Raw genomic sequence first — 16935 nt, 5'->3', positions numbered from 1 at the left:
AGCGTTCTGTGCCATCATGGTGAGTGTCCCTGTCCCGTGTAAGCATCCGTCAACTATCTGCGCCATCCTCTCTCCCCCTGCCCCGCTAGTCCGCTTGCTAGCTGCATGGAGCCTGGCTGGTCTCTCCTGGACCCGTTTGGCAGCGGCCGGGGGCCGAGGGCCCTGGGGCCGCCGCGGAGAATCGTAGTTGGCAGGGCTGTGCTGCTTCCTGGACACGGGCTCCCGCCTTACTTCGGACAGCGCGAGCTCCTGTTGAGCTGATCCTCCTAGTGGGGAACCGTAAATGGCCCTGTCCGTACTCCCAAATAACTTGCAGGGGATGGTGGGCCCCAGCCATGAAGCGAGTGCCGGCAGCGCCTAGCGTGTTGTGGCTGGAGAAGTAGCAGCTGACTAGTCGTGGGAAAGGCCCTGCAAGGGGAAGGCGCCGAAAGCCGTAGCCGAAGTCATAACTAGTTAGTCCCTTCGCTGAAGTTAAACACCCGTTCTTAACGCCATTCTTTTTCTCTACCACGCTTTTGAGAATTCAGTTTTGCTGAAGTGAACTTTGGTGTTTCTGGAAACAAAATCTGTCAAGTCAGTTGTGCCTACTTGAAAACAGAATAAGCTTGGTGCCTGCTTGCCTACCTTTGGTGGGTAAAAGACCAGAAGTATCAGTTCTTCGGGGTTGACCGTATTAGTACAAGTTGCATGCACATGTTAGTGTTCGTGTGAGGCACTGAAGTTTCTTTCATTCTGCAGAAATAGCTCACAAGTGGAGGTGATAAGCCTTTAGTGAGATGCCTGTCAACCGGAGGATGTTAAGAGCCTGAAGGAGGTAGTGGCTAAAGTTTCTATTGGTGTCAGTTCCAGCTCAGCAGCCCTGTAGGACAGTAGAATTGCTATAGCAAGGGTTGGTCATCGTATGGGATAGATGTTTTCTTTCTGGCGTTTCTCTTGCCAACAAACAGTGCCACATGAGTTTCCTGAAAGTACTAAACATCCTAAAGTATAAAAGATATTTCCCACAACAGAACTCTAACCTGTAATGGCAGTGGTGCTGAGGTTGAGGAATGCTCTGGAGTTTGAACTTAGAAGTAACATTGACAGAAGCCATCACAAGGGTATTTTCTGAAAGAGAGGACAATCTTGCCTTTTTCTCATTAAGGCAATCCCTCCAAATTTTGAGGTGCAGCAAGAACTGGGTTGCTGGGTGCTGGACCACTGGTAGCAGCCTGTCTACAGACCAATTTATTCCCTCCAGTAAACAAGGGTGCAATACACACTATTAATATGTTTCAGAATGACACGGTAACCATCCGGACCAGGAAGTTCATGACCAACCGACTACTTCAGCGAAAACAAATGGTAAGGAAGGGCACATCAAAGTTTGGGTAACTACCCTTTATCTTTAAAAGATATTTTCCATTATAATATTAAATGTGATGTCTCCTTTTAGGTCATTGATGTCCTTCACCCTGGAAAAGCAACAGTGCCTAAGACAGAAATTCGTGAAAAACTAGCCAAAATGTACAAGACCACACCAGATGTCATTTTTGTATTTGGATTTAGAACCCATTTTGGTGGTGGCAAGACAACTGGCTTCGGCATGATTTACGATTCTTTGGATTATGCAAAGAAAAATGAACCTAAACACAGACTTGCTAGAGTGAGTATTTTATATATTTGACAGTTACTGTGGACCTCAACAGCATTGTGTTTTGGGTATAGTGGAATATGCAAACGGAGTAAGTGGTCTGGGGATGGAGAACATGGTAGCATAACTCTTGTAATGGGTAAGAAACATTGCTTTGATAAATGCATTGGTGGTGTAGTGGGGAGCGTGAATGGTTTTAACAACACTTGTGGTCTATTTGAGCTAAAACCGACGGAAAAGGTAGTGCTTGGAGGAGGGAGGCCAGTGGTGGCCTGCATGGGGAGTGTTCTAAGTAACCCCTTTGTCTGACTTGACTTTGAGGAGTACTGTGGAAAATCAATGTGTTTTCATTAACTGGTCAGAGAACCCCCTGCTGTGTGATGATGGGGAATCTGAAATCTTTTGATAGATAAAAGGTGGTTAGGATAAGGATTAGTAATAGTATGTGTGGTGTTGGGATTTTCTTGGTAAAAAGGCTATTTTCAGCTGGGATTAAAGAGACTAATTAGGAAGGGAGCTTTAAAAATTGGGAGGTGTCTTGCAAACAAAAATGGAAACCTCTTCCTCTGGGGAGCACTGAGTGGAGAATTTCTCTTCTACCACCAAAAATAATGAAAACACTACCATGGAGGTGATGCGTACTCATAATGGCCCTCTAGGACAGGGTCTTCCAACATTGCACAAGAGTAGAAAGCTCTGACTTCTCCCACGAAGCTGCCAGTAGCTCCCATGGCTGATGTCCTAATTAACAGTCCAGTGTGTAACCACGGTGCCATGAGGACTCCTTTCTTCCAGCACAATTCCTGTCAGGTGTTCAGATAAAGCATTTCTGAATCTGTCCGTGTGCATGCCAGTAGTCAGTAGTACTGATGAGTTCATGCTTGTTAACTCTTAACCCACCCTCCTCCTCCAGCATGGTCTGTATGAGAAGAAAAAGACCTCCAGGAAGCAACGCAAGGAGCGCAAGAACAGAATGAAGAGAGTCAGGGGGACTGCAAAGGCCAACGTGGGTGCTGGCAAAAAGGTATGACTTCATGCAAGATAGGGGAAATCCGTAATTGTAGCTTTCTGGGAGGGGGGAGGAAGTTTTCTATTCTTAATAACCTTTTTTAATGTTTTTTCTTTTCCTACTTCTGGACGACAGAAGGTAAATGTTTTTAGAAGCTTTGTCGAATCAGTGTTTTAACACCCTACGCTAGCTCTGCCCACCCCTGTCTAGCTCACAGATTAGTAAATGAGGGCCACATCGGTTCAGTTATCCTGATTGGCTTAAGACCTACCATGAAGTGGTCCTTCAACAGCTAATTGGCCTAGACAATTCATCAGGATCAGATCTACTTAGTCCTCAAAATAGACAACTGTTGAATCGATGTGGCTCGTTTTTCCTGGCCGGCCAGACACAGCTGAGATCATAGTCAAAAGCCAAACAATTACAATAATAGGCAGCTTTTTACCAGCTTTGCTAGATAATTGTAAATTGTGAGATCAAATTAAGGTGATGGGTTACTAAATTAGCAATCAAACTGTTCTGTGAACTCTAGTTGTAACTTTGCTTTTGCCTTTTCTCTTTTCGTGGATTTCTCATGCATCAGAAATGAAGTGTCTTATAAGGTACTGGTGTGCTGTGCATGCCCTGCACTGAGTTGGCTTTGAAACGTTGCATGTTGGTTTGGATTAGTTTCTAGCGTGGTCTATGAAGAATGCAGATGCTGTGCACTAAAGTCTTGGAATGTGACCACAGGAGGAAAACTTACCATTTATCTGAGAATTTCAGAATGCATCTTCAGTTGTGAATGACCCCTATATAACAGGATTCGTGGACCATACTGCTCAAACATTACATTAACTCACCCTAATGTGATGGCTAGAACGGCTTCTTGGGTGAGGTGTGGGATAGTGTGGGCAAAACAGCTTTAGCTAATGGGGGAAAGAGCCTCCTCAGTTGTAAGCAGGTTCTTGTTACTTCCTTAGTCTCTAGTTGAACTAACTCTACTTGTTAGTTGAATTATTTAGAGATACTGTCAAATTCATACCAAAGCCTTTGAGCAAAAAGTACTACATTTTTGTTTTGGGTGTGCACTACATTTTGTACACATTTTGCTGATGTGAATAACTAAATATGGTGAGAGTAGTAGTGACACTACCTTGTGAACTTTGACATTTTCTTTTCTCTAGGTAAGGCAGTTTTAAACCTAGCATTGCTTGTCTGGGAATGTAATCAATTGAATGAAATTCCACTCCTTGTAACTACCTCCTGTTTATGAGGAAATCCTGAAGATTGAACAAAAGCTGTCACATTTTGTCCGTTGACCTTGAAATAAGAAGCTTAATATTTGTTTCAGCCTTTGTTAGTGCTCAATGGCGACATGAATGAATGAATGCAGGTCCTACCTGTTGAGAACTTGAACCCTCATTGTTTTGCTTCAGTTTTGTGCTGGTGCACTTCCCTAGCACATCTCTTAAAAGCCAGCTGGAAAAGAATGTATAAATAAGCACATGTACTATTTGTTCACAAAGTCAGGTAACAAGGTTTTTTGAAAATTTAGAAGTTGTTCAAAATAAGAATATGTTTGCCTTTTGGATTCATTAAAGCATTGTCCAAAAGTTAGTGCCTACCAGCTGCTTGCTCATCAGGAGCTCATGAGGCTGTGTGCTTCCATAAAGATATTCAATCTCAAACCCAGTGGGTCAGGGTTTTATTGTTTTTTTAAATTTTGGGGCTTGTTTTTTTTCCAATTAATTTAAAATCATTGGGGGCTCGTACTTCTCATCACAATCCATAGATTCATCCATTGTGTTAAGCTGATTTGTATATGTGTTGCCATCATTTTCAAAACATTTTCTTTCTACTTGAGCCCTTGATATCAGCTCATTTTCCTCCCTCATGAACCCTTGATAACTTATAAATTATTTTCCACGTTTAGCCTATGCTATAGGGTACAGTCTGTCTACTGACTCATCATTTACAACTCATTAAACTAGCCTAGTGATGGTTCCCAAGTCTGTCAGTGGTACTAGAGTATACCCAACGGGACAGGGACAAAGAGTCTTAGGTCTGCTGACCTCCTCTACATCAGTTTCCCAAAATAGGCAATACAATTCCCTGAGTGGTGGAGTGATTGAGGGAGGGTGGGGTTGACTGAAAGCAGATATTTGTACTTCTATCCTAGATTACAGGCTATAGTACAATGGTTTTTTTTAGTACAACAGTTTTTAATTGCTAGGGATGGGTGCTCAAATTTTATTTCTGAAAAGTGGGCATTAGGTCAATTAAGTTAGGGGATTAGCCATTGGCTTTTATAGATCTCATTAAGTTGAAGGTACCATGTCAGCTTGTTTGCTTAAGAATCACAATCAGAAGAGATGTTCTTTGAATTGGGAGGAAGTAAATTAGTCAATAGAAATGTGTTTAGCTATCAGAAGAATACTTAAAATAATTAAAATAGGATAAATGATTTATCTTTAAGGAATCTGATGCATACACTTAAGTACAGATTATCTTGGCATTTGAGAGAGACTATTAATGAAATGTTTCTTTTCCCCTCTTCCTTCCTGCCACTGATTCAGTGAGCTGGAGATTGGATAACAGGTATAATTCAAACTATTCATTTAGATGACTAGCATTCTTGGTTAAAGTAGAGCATGTGAATTAGATTAATAATGTTCTGAAGAATTGTATTTTCTTTAAACTACTAACAATGACATGGTTTTGCTTTGAAATTTTAGTTATAATCCTCCCCACTCTGCCTCTTTTTTAAGTTCATTTAAAATTTTGATTTTTGAAATGTGTTATGATCATAAAACTTGATTCTAGTTGATTAATATTTGTTCTGCATGAGTGCCACTAATTTTTGGAATTTGTTGCAGACTTTGAATTTTTAAATTTTAAAGATTTTAAATGTTTAACAACCAACTTAATTTATTTGTTCTTCATTTACAGAAAGAATAAAGCATCTACAGTGACTTGATCTGCACTGGTTATGTGGATTTTTCACCAGAGAATTAATAAACTATAAAATCTTTTATGTGCCTGGTTGTTTGAATTCAATTTCTGATGTTTTTGCAGATTTACATCAACACTCAAGTTCACATGTTGGCTGTGCCCCATGAAGCATTTAGAGAAAATTTTGTAGACACTTGTTGATCTGCCAAGATGATGATCTTGCTGGTTTGCTTATTGGGTGAATCAGTGGTTTATTTAAACTATAGTCCGGTCCTCCAACGGGTCTGAGGGACAGTGAACTGGCTCCCTGTTTAAAAAGTTTGAGGACCCCTGGAGATCATCAAAGCTTTTAAAACGTGGCAACAATGGGGGATATATAAAATTTGATAGCAATAGACTTTCTGAAAATGCAACAACAAAACGTCTATAATATTTGCGTTGTGGCAGTGCTTGTCCATATTGTAAATTTCTCTGACAAAGGTGGGTGTCGTTTAGACAATTTTTTTTAAGAAGCTCTACTCTCATTTAATAACTTTAAGGTATCGAGTGCTTTGTTTAAAAGATGGTAAGTGGGTCACCTGGTATGGGTATTTGTGATTTAACTTAGGCAGTGTTGAGATCCTGAACTATTGGTATGATATTGGAAGATAAGAGGATGGCTTATTTAAGGTGGTAGGAGCTACTAATTGTAATGTTAGCAGTTTGAACCCACCCTGGGAGGAGAATGGCAGTGTGCTGTAAAGATTGGGAGAACAAAAGAAGCAGTGTTATGTTTTAAGAATTGAGTCAATGGCAGTGAGTTTGGCGCTTTAGGATACGCCCTGCTAACAAGATAGGAGTTAGAAACCATGCTCGCTGGGAGAAAGAGTGCTGTAAAGAAGCTGGCTTGTAAGTATTTAGTCTTTGATCCCCCAAGGAGCTGATCTGTAATAAGGTCTTTATTAGATAGATGGTAATGGCTTTTTGGGGTATGAGATTGGAGGTGTCTCAAGGGTTAATGATATGACTTGGGGAATAGGCTTTGTGGAAACATTGTTTTAGACAACAAAACAGCAAATTTCCCATAAAGATCAGCTTTCTAGCCACTTGGGACATTGGGCAGCAGCAGGTACCATCTACCTGCCTGGTATGGTGGCAGAGCCACTGATCCTCAAAGTAGGTACTTTCCATTCAGCTCACAGATTTCAGACCTTTTGAGTTTGTTCATCTAGAGGCTTCTTCCACTTAGTTCAAGAGTTCCTTATGGCATTTTACTCAGTTCCTTGATTTGGGGCTCCTAACAGTGCCTCCGATGCCTATCTGTGCCAGTGAACTTGGTTCTTGGAGATTTCAGGACATTATCCCTATTACTTGATGGTAGACAGGTTTGGAAAGCACCTTAGATACGTAAAACTGACTTCACTAAGAAATAATGTGGTGGTGCTGTACTCCATGAAGTGAGGTTGGGGCAGGGGGGACTGCCATTGAGTTGATGTTTATTCATAGTGACCCTAAAGGACAGTTGAACTGCCCTTTTGAGTTTCCAAGAACTAATATTACAGGAACAAAGTGTCTCGAAGTGGCTGCTGGTGTCCAACTGCCTACCTTGCAGTTAGCGACCCAAGACAACCACCACACCGCCATGGGTGAAAAGCAGAGGGTGAATGACAAAAGTGGCTTGCATGTTGCTGTGATGCTTGAAGCTAGCCAGCAGGGGCGGGTTTCAGCAGGTTTTAGCTTCCAGGCCAAAGACTGGAGAAGGAACAGGCGGTCCAATACTGAGGGTTGCCGAGTGAAAGCCTTAATGGCAGTGGAGTACTTGTCAGTACCAGAAGGGAAGCCGCTCAGATTGGAGAGCACTCAACTATACTGAGAAAACTGCTTTTGCAAAGTAGAGTTGACCATGATGTGGATTGAGAAAGCTTTCAGGACCTTCATTTACTGATAATGCATGACTCAAAACCAGAGAAAAACATTTGTAAGTATCAATTGGAACTTGGAGTTTCTGAAATAGGAATCTGGGAACATTGAAAATTTTCAAAAATGGAAGGCATAAACCTTGATAATCCTAGGCTTAAAAAAAAATCCTAGGCTTTAGTTAAAATATATTGGTATTAGCCATCTTGAATCACATGATGGTTACTATGTTGGGAATGGAAAACTCGAAGTGTGTTATATTGTTCTACAGGACATTTCAGCATCTATGAAATGCAATGCTGTCTGTGATAGGATAATGTCTACTACATACAAGGAAATCCAGTCAATACAACTATTCTATGCACCAATCACTAATGCTAGTGATGAAAGAATTAAATTTTACCAACAGTCTGAAATTGATCAAAAAGTCAAGATATAGTTTTGGCGGTTGGAATGCAAAGTTGGAAACAACAGGAATAGGGAAAGTAGAAACAATACGGCCTTGGTGATAAAAATGAAGCTGGGGATCACAGAATAGAATTTTGCAAAACCAAAGACTTCACCGCAAATACTTATTTTAAATACCATAAGTGATAACTATACAGGTGGACTTCTCCAGATGGAATGCACAGAAATCAAATGACTTTGTGGAAAGAGATAATGGAGAAGCTCAAGATCATCAGCTAAAATGAGGCCAGGGGCAAACTGTGGAACCAGACCATCAATTAAATGTTCAGGTTGAAGTTGGAAGTTAAAATGTCCACAAGAGCCAAAATATCTCGAATATACCCCGCTATAATTTGTGAACATTTTAAGAATAGATTTGACTCTGGAGACAGTAAACGACATCAAGAACACCATACATGAAGAAAGCAAGAGATCATTAAAAAGTAAAGAAAGAAAATATCAAAGTGGATGTCAGAAGAGCCTCTGAAACTTGCTCTTAATCATAAAATCGCGAAAGCAAATTGAAATGAAGTAAAAGAGTTGTACAAAAATTTTCAAAGGACTACTTGAGAAGGCAAAGTATTATAAAGAAATGTGCAAAGACCTACCGTTAGAAAAGCAAAATAGGGGAACAGCATTTATCCAAGCTGAAAGAACTGAGAAAAAGTTTAAGCCTTGGGTTTCAATATGAAAATATTTGATTAAAAATATTTGATGGGCAAAATATTGAAAGATGCAGGAAGCAACCAATGATGGAAGGAGTACATAAACACTAAAAGAACTAGTCAAAATTCATTCTCAGAGCTTATGATCAAGAACTGATGATACTGAAGGAAGAAGTTCAAGCTGTACTGAAGGCATTCATGAAAAACAAGGCTCTTAAGTATTGACAGAATTCCAATTGAAATGTTCATCACTGTAAGCACTCACTAGTCTTTGCCAAGAAATCTGGAAAACACCTACTATGTTAGGCTAGGTTGACTAGAGAAACAAATCCAGTGACACTCATGTGTAAGAAATAACTTCATATCAAGAAGTAATTATATATCAAGAAAACATTTCTGACCAGGCCAACTGAGGTCCAAAAGTCCAGTACTAATCCATAAGCCCTCTTCAGACTCACACAGCCACATCCAATGATGCAGAAGGCAGGAAGATCACAGGCTGGTGGGTGCAAAGTCCCATGGATGCAAGGTCCGGGGAAACAAAGGAGGATTCCACCATGGTAGCCAGCAAACAGGAAGGTGAACAGAGAGAGGGTCCCCAGGTCCTCCGTATGAGAAGGCCACGCCCATAATAAGGCATCATCAGGCTCTGGCCTGATTGACGGGTTGGATACCACCCCTACATTTTTATATACACATATCTTCAAGTTGACATAAAATTATCTAAATATGAGCTGCCTAGCTGGAAGAGATCCATATTTAGACCCATTCCAAAGAAAGGTGACCCAAGAGAATGCTCAAATTATAGAACAATATAATTAATATCACATAAATAAAGTTTTCATGAAAATCAACAGTTGCAGCAGTAAATTGAACAGGAGCTGCCAGAAATTCAAGCTCAATTCAGAAGAGTACATCCTTGTTGACCTCAGATGGATCTTGATTGAAAGCAGGGGATACCAGAGAAAAACTGATTTTGTTATTGATTATGCAAAGCTTATTCAACTGTGGACCATAACAAATTATGGATAACATTGAGGACAATGGGAATTTCAGAACACATTGTGCTCACGTGCTCATGTGTACATGGATCAAAAGGCAGTCATTTGAACAGAAAAAGAAATATTGATTGGTTTAAAATCAGGAGAGGTGTGTGTTAGTGTTGTATCCTTTCACCATACTTAAGTCTGTATGCTGAACAAGTAATCTGATAAGGTAGACTATATGAAGAAGAATGTGGCATCAGGGTCAGAGGAAGGCTTATTAACAACCTTCCATATGCAGATGACACATCCTTGCTTGCGGAAAGCGAAGAGGACTTGAAACCCTTGCTGATGAAGATCAAGGATTGCAGCCTTCAGCAATATGGTATATATTGAACATATAGTAATCATTTTATTGGGGCCTCATACCACTCTTATCACAATCCATACATACATCAATTGTGTGAAGCACATTTTTACATTCATTGCCCTCATCATTCTCAAAACATTTGTGCTCCACTTAAGCCCTTGGTATCAGCTCCTCATTTTCCCGCTCCCCCCTTCCTCATGAACCCTTGATAATTTATAAATTATTATTTTATCATATCTCTCCCTGTCTGACGTCTCCCTTCATCCAATTTTCTGTTGTCCCTCTCCCAGAGAGGAGGTTATATGTAAATCCTTATCATTGGTTTCCCCTTTCTACCCCATCTTCCCTCCACCGTCCAGGTATCACCACTCTCAGCACTGGTCCTGAAGGGATCATCTGTCCTGGATTCCCTGTGTTTCCAGTTCCTATCTGTACCAATGTACATCCTCTGATCTAGCTAGACCTGTAAGGTAGAATTGGGATCATGATAGTGGGGAGGGAGGAAGCATTTAGGAACCAGAGGAAAGTTGTATGTTTCATCGTTGCTGCACTGCACCCTGACCGGCTCATTTCCTCCCCGCAACCCTTCTGTAAAGTGGTCTCCCGTTGCCTATAGATGGGCTTTGGGTCTCCACTCTGCACTCCCCTTCATTCCCAATGATATGATTTTTTGTCCTTTGATGCCTGATACCTGATCCCCTCAACACCTGTGGTCACATAAGCTGGTGTGCTTCTTCCATGTGGGTTTTGTTGCTTCTGAGCTAGATGGCCGCTTGTTTACCTTCAAGCCTTTAACACCCCAGACGCTATATCTTTTGATGGCTTGGCACCATCAGCTTTCTTCACCACATTTGCTTATGCACCCATTTGTCTTCAGCGATCGTGTCGGGAAAGTGTGCATCATGGAATGCCAATTTAATAGAACAAAGTGTTCTTGCATTGAATAATACTTGAATGGAGGTCCAATGTCCATCTACTGCTTTAATACTAAACCTATAAATATATGCACGTAGATCTATTTCCCCATCATCCTATATAAATATATTTACATAAGTACATGCCTGTATTTAGACCTCTGTAAATATCCTTTGCCTCCTAGTTCTTTCCTCTATTCCCTTTTACTTTCCTCTTGTCCCACGATCATACTCAGCCTTCATTTGGGTTTCAGTAATTTCTCTCAGTTATATTGCCCTTGCCGAATCCCTGTCAGGCCTCTCAAACCCTCCTTGCCATTAATTTTGGATCACTGGTTGTTCCCTTGTCCCTGGGTTGGTCAACACCACTTCCTTTCCCCCACCTCCCCCTCTCCTATGTACCCCCCCCGAACCATTGGTCCCCCTTGTTTTCTCCAGATTGTTCATCCAGCCTATTTTATCTAGACAGACCTGCAGAGACAATAATATGCACACAAAAACAAGGCATAGTAAGACAAAGTTACAAAAGAGAACACAATGACAACAACAACAAAGAAAACCAATAACAACGAAGAAAATAATACTTTTTAATAAAAAGAAAAAAATTTTAAAACCCTATAAATAGATCAAGGCCTATTTTTTTTCACCTCTAGGCATGTCCTCCAGTCGAGTCTGATGGGTTGCCATGCTCTGGCCCTAAAGTCTATCCTTTGTACTCCCGGGAAGCTCCCTGCTCTGCTCCCCCCGTTGCTCTGCCACACTCCCTTATTGTTTTGCCTCGGTGTGGCGGGGTCAGACTAGACCAATCTCGACACTAAGTCTCCAGTGTTGTCCCCGTAGGGCCATGGGTCAGCGAGCTACGTTGTGTCTCATTGTGGGATCAGCCATGTGGGCCACTCTGGCCATTGGCTGTTCAGAGCAGAGCTATCATCCTCCAGGCCTGGTGGGCCAGATTGTGCTCCACTCTCTCTTCCTCTCCCTTCATTTGCTCCTGTGTGCTCTGATCAGACATGCCCCTCTCCCTGAGCTGCAGCTTCAGTGCTGTAAAGAATTTACTTTAATAAATTCTTCTGGGGAGGGAGGGGTCTTGATATATTCTTTTTTTTTTAGGTACAGTGTACTTTATTGATGGTGCATAACAAGGTCGGGCTCTCTAAGCCCCTCCCCTTCCTTCAGGGGGTTCCAATGTTATATTCTCAGTATGTTAAGGGATTGAATTAGGGACAAAGACTCCCCAGCAACTGAGAGCCTCTCTTCCTCTAGTGCTGTTGCTGGGGCTGCTGGTCCAGGGGGGCTCTTACTCCTTGGAGGCCATGTGGACCATGAGGTCCACCACTCTGTTGCTGTAGCCAAATTAATGGTCATACCAGGAAATGAGCTTGACAAAGTGGTCATTGAGAGCAATGCCAGCCCCCGCATCAAAGGTGGAAGAGTGGGTGTCACTGTTGAAGTCACAGGAGACTACCTGGTCCTTGGTGTAGCCCAGGATGCCCTTTAGGGGACCATCGGACGCCTGTTTCACCACCTTCTTTTTTTTTTTTAACAATTTATTGGGGCTGATACAATTCTTTTCACAGTTCATACATATACATACATCAATTGTATAAAGCACATCCATACATTCCCTGCCCCAATCATTCTCAAAGCATTTGCTCTCCACTTAAGCCCCTTGCATCAGGTCCTCTTTCCCTCCCCCCCTCACCACCTTCTTGATGTCATCGTACTTGGCAGCTTTCTCCAGATGGCAGGTGAGATCCACGACGGACATATTGGGGGTGGGGACACGGAAGGCCATGCCAGTCAGTTTCCCATTCAGCTCCGGGATAACCTTGCCCACAGCCTTGGCAGCGCCAGTAGATGCAGGGATGATGTTCTGGGCAGCCCCACGGCCATCACGCCAGAGTTTCCCAGAGGGGCCATCCACGGTCTTTTGGGTGGCAGTGATGGCGTGGACTGTGGTCATGAGTCCTTCCACGATGCCAAAATTGTCACGGATGACCTTGGCCAGGGGGGCTAAGCAGTTGGTGGTGCAGGAGGCATTGCTGACAATCTTGAGGGAGTTGTCGTACTTCTCGTGGTTCACGCCTATCACAAACATGGGGGCATCGGCCAAAGGGGCAGAGATGATTACCCTTTTGGCACCACCCTTCAAGTGAGCCCCGGCCTTCTCCATGGTGGTGAAGACACCGGTGGACTCCACGACATACTCGGCACCGGCCTCCCCTCACTTGATGTTGGCGGGATCTCGCTCCTGGAAGATGGAGATGGCCTTCCCATTGACGACAAGCTTCCCATTCTCAGCCTTGACGGCGCCTTTGAACTTGCCGTGGGTGGAATCATACTGGAACATGTAGACCATGTAGTTCAGATCAATGAAGGGGTCATTGATGGCAACAATCTCCACTTTGTCAAAATTGAAAGAAGCCCTGATGATCAGGCGCCCAATGCGGCTGAATCCGTTCACTCCAACCTTCACCATCATGTCTTGGGGATGCGGCTGGGACTGGACGGGAACGGGAGAGGCGGCTGTCTGTTGCACGAGGAGGAGCAGAGAGCCGATATATTCTTAATGTAAAGAAAATGAAATCCCCACAATTGGACCAATATGTAACATCGTGGTAGATGGAAAAAAGAAGTTGTCAAGGATTTTATCTTGCTTCGGTCCACAAGCAGTGCTTGTAGAAGCAGTGTTAGATCTCTCTGGAGCTAGAGTTATACCTTGGTCCTTGGCCCCATGCGAGAAAGAATTCACGCGGAAACCTGGTTCGTGATCCAAGTGAGTTTTATGAGAGTTAGAAGTTTCATGTTTACACGGCACCCATAGGACTTCCCCAACCATGCAGCCTGGCAGAAGCTGCTCAGCATCACGCAGACAAAGTCTTGTGGTCTCTTGACTCTGGGCTCCTGCCTTTTCAAGGATTCCATGGGGAGGCGTGGTGGACGACCCCTGATCGACCCCATTGGCTGAATTGAATTCACCTGGCCTAGGTGGGCCAATCCAAGTGGCCTAGGTGGGCCAATCCAGGTGGCCTAGGTGGGCCAATCCAGGTTTAGCACCCACCCATGCCTACCGGCGGGAAACCTGAACCTCTGAGCATGTTCAGTGCGCCACTCCTTGTTTCCGTGCTTGGCTATCTGGGCATGCGTTAACGGACATTCCCTATACCTACGCTAGAACTACCTAACAGTTCCACCCTTGGGTGGCCCCTCTTCTTGCCTGTTGACATGCATGAGGCTGGCCCTCCTGGCTGGCCAGGCCCGTGCCTGTCCCGTCTCTCCCCCCTCCATTTCTCCATCCTCCCTCCTCTCCCGGTTGTCTTGCGTGTGGCGCGGTTATGCCCCAGCATCGGGGAGTGAAGATGGCAAAGGAGAGAAGATGGGGGTGGGGCACTGAGTTCCAGGTGTGGCAAGCGGGAGGCTGTCACTGATGGACTTGGATTGAAGTTAGCCCAGCGATCCAGGATCCAGATTCATCCGGCCAGCGCTTCCTTGTGCTTCGTGCTGGTTGTCGTCAGCTGTCTGGTGGCACCTCTCAAAGCCAAGGCTTAAGGGACAGACTGACTCAACCACCACACGTCCAGCGCATCTATTCCAGGGACACATCGCACTCTCATAGGACTCCCTGCTCCCCCTTTGGACTTCTCTGAACCCCCTCTTACCCCTGGACTTCCCTGCTTGGAATCCTCCTTGGGCCCCTCCCCTCCCCCCCATTGGTCCCCTTGGGTTCCCCTGTCATTGAGTCCCCCTCTGATGCTTGGACTAACTACAGACACCCCTCAGACTTCCCCTAAGGCCTCTCAAATCCCTCACCAGACCCCTGGGCCCCCATCCTGGATCCTTCTAGGCCTCCCGCCTGGGATCCTGGCCCCTCCCTGGGACACCCCTTCAGAAATCCCTTCAACCCCTCCCACCACTCCTTGGACCAGCCCACAGAGACCTCAGATACCCCTGTGACATCTTGGACTCCCCGCGGGACCCCTGCCTACTGCTCAGATCCTACCTGTGACCCCTAGGAATCCATGTAGGACCTACTCTATGATACCCCTAGGGCCCCCTTGGGCCTCCCCTGGGACAGTCCTGAGACCCCCTAGGGCCCCACTTGGCACCCCCCCTTGGAATTTCATAGGACACATCTGGGAGTCCCTTGGCTCCTCTTCTGGGACCTGCACAGTGATCCCTAGAGTCCCCCCGCCCTCCCCAATAGGGCCACCCTAGGACCGCCCCTAGGACTTCTTCAAGGGCCCATTGGGGCTCCTGTTAGGAATCCCCTGAGATTCCCCCTAGGACCTTCCTTGGGGCCACCCTGAGTCCTCCCTAGAACCCCCATGGAACACCTAGAGCCCCCCATAGCATCCCATCTGGTACCCCTGGAACCACTAGACCTCAAAAGATCCCCACCCTAGGACCCACCTGGGACCTTGGACAAGTGGTACCTCCAACAGGACCCCTCCTAGGGTCCCCCTAGGATGCCTCCTCCAGGAACTGCTAAGGCACCCTCTTAGGTTACCCCTAGGACTCCCTGGGGCCTTTAGGACCCCTATAGAAACTTCCTTAGGAACTCCCTAGGATACGCCTTAGGGTCCACCGACCTCACTGGTATCCCTCCCCCGAAACCCCTCCAAGAATCCCTGCTGACACCCCTAGGACCCTTCCTCCTTAGGACCACCCCTAGGGCCCCACCTGGGTCCCCTATAGCCCTCCTGGGAACATAGGACCTCCCTAGGATTCTCTTTAATGTCCCCTCTGTGACCCCCATGACCCCTCTGTGACCACGAGGACATGCCTAGGACCATCTGGAGGTGCCCCCTAGCACCCTTCTAAAGCCCCCCCAAGGGACTACCCGCCCTAGAATTCCCCCTAAAATCAGTAGGACCCTTGCCTTCTTGGAGCTTAACTTCTTGAACAGGAAGCACTGCAGGAAGGCTTTGTTTTAGGGTACATCTCCCAGGTAGCCATGCCAGATTTACCATTTGTGTATGTGTATACCTGTCCATTGTTTTTGTTAATTGGGAGATTATCAAGGGAGCAACTTCACACTCCGCAGAGCTGGAGCTACTCATATCTTCACTGCAGCTGTCTTAACCATCAAACATGGGAAAGAAGTCCTAAATGGTCTTCAGGAGCTAAGAAATCAAAAGTTCTCCAAATGCTATGTGAAGGAAAACAATAGGAATGTGAGGAAAATTCACTGTGTGACTGTGGATTCAGTGTGTGAATGAAAATTCACTTTGAGAATATGAATTCACAATGTTATTGAGAATATGTGAAAACTCTCACTGAAAAGCCAATTCCTAAATGTCCTTCAGAAGAAAAACACTGAAATCTTTTGCCACATTTTAGATCATGTGGCAGACATTCTCTTTGAAAAGGACAGGTACTGAATCATTTACTAATCTTAAGGATGTGTAATGGACACATCCAAGATTTTAATGCAAAGTTCACCCTTTAATGTTATGTTAAACCAGGATCTAGAGAAACAAATCCAGAGACACTCATGTATGTGCTAGAAAGAGCTTTATATCAGGAAGCAATCATCCATAAAAAAACACCCCAGCCCAGTCCAACTCAAGCCCATCATTTCTATACTAGTCCATCAGTCCCTCTTCAGACTCATATAGACACATGCAATGGCACAGGAAGATCACAGACTGGTGGGTCCAAAATGTTGTGGATACAATGGTGGTGGACATATCTCCAGGGTCAGCCAGCAGGAAGGTGAAGGCAGACAAAGATGAAAAGATCACGCCCACAAGGAGGTACCTGCAGGTTGAATATCACCCCTATACGTTTATACATCTTCAAGTAGACATGAAATTGTCCAGAATTCGGAAGACCACAAATGTCTTCTGGCATTACTTCTCACCATTCAAAGGATATATTCATATGAAGAATGTAACATAGCTTGAGAAAAGATACATTTTCTCCCTACAAAGCCAATGCCTTTTACTTCTTTTCTTTTTTAAAAATCATTTTATTGGGGGCTTGTACAACTCATCACAATCCATCCATCCATCCATTGTTTCAAGCACCTTTGTACATATATTGCGACCATTTTCAAAGCATTTTCTTTCTACTTGAGCCCTT

General features: G+C 44.2%; 1 protein-coding gene and 1 pseudogene across 3 annotated transcripts; one reads left to right on the top strand and one right to left on the bottom strand.

The window, feature by feature from the left end:
• On the top strand, positions 1–5656 carry RPS24 (ribosomal protein S24). Of its 3 annotated transcripts, XM_075534147.1 has the most exons (6): positions 1–19; positions 1279–1344; positions 1436–1645; positions 2547–2657; positions 5201–5222; positions 5574–5656. In XM_075534147.1, the coding sequence occupies exons 1-5, from the start codon at positions 17–19 to the stop codon at positions 5201–5203; spliced, it is 393 nt and encodes a 130-aa protein (XP_075390262.1). In that variant the 5' UTR covers positions 1–16; the 3' UTR covers positions 5204–5222; positions 5574–5656. The 3 variants fall into 3 exon arrangements, with proteins under 3 accessions (XP_075390262.1, XP_075390260.1, XP_075390261.1); XM_075534145.1 differs by lacking the exon at positions 5201–5222; XM_075534146.1 differs by lacking the exon at positions 5574–5656 and having other exon boundaries at positions 3226–5222.
• A 6492-nt stretch (positions 5657–12148) lies between these two features.
• Positions 12149–13330, bottom strand: LOC142429078 (glyceraldehyde-3-phosphate dehydrogenase-like; annotated as a pseudogene).
• Between the last annotated feature and the right edge of the window lie 3605 nt (positions 13331–16935).

The sequence above is a fragment of the Tenrec ecaudatus genome, chromosome 16, assembly GCF_050624435.1.
Source record: "Tenrec ecaudatus isolate mTenEca1 chromosome 16, mTenEca1.hap1, whole genome shotgun sequence".
NCBI classification, from domain to species: Eukaryota; Metazoa; Chordata; class Mammalia; order Afrosoricida; family Tenrecidae; genus Tenrec; species Tenrec ecaudatus.
The sequence above is the reverse complement of the archived record's forward strand: the minus strand, read 5'-3'. Positions and strand labels throughout refer to the sequence as shown.

Bases quoted from the DNA above. Each gene is read 5' to 3' on its own strand.
- RPS24 (XM_075534145.1), top strand. The intron at 1,345-1,435 runs GTAAGGAAGGGC...GTCTCCTTTTAG, and splicing joins TACTTCAGCGAAAACAAATG to GTCATTGATGTCCTTCACCC. The intron at 1,646-2,546 runs GTGAGTATTTTA...CTCCTCCTCCAG, and splicing joins CTAAACACAGACTTGCTAGA to CATGGTCTGTATGAGAAGAA.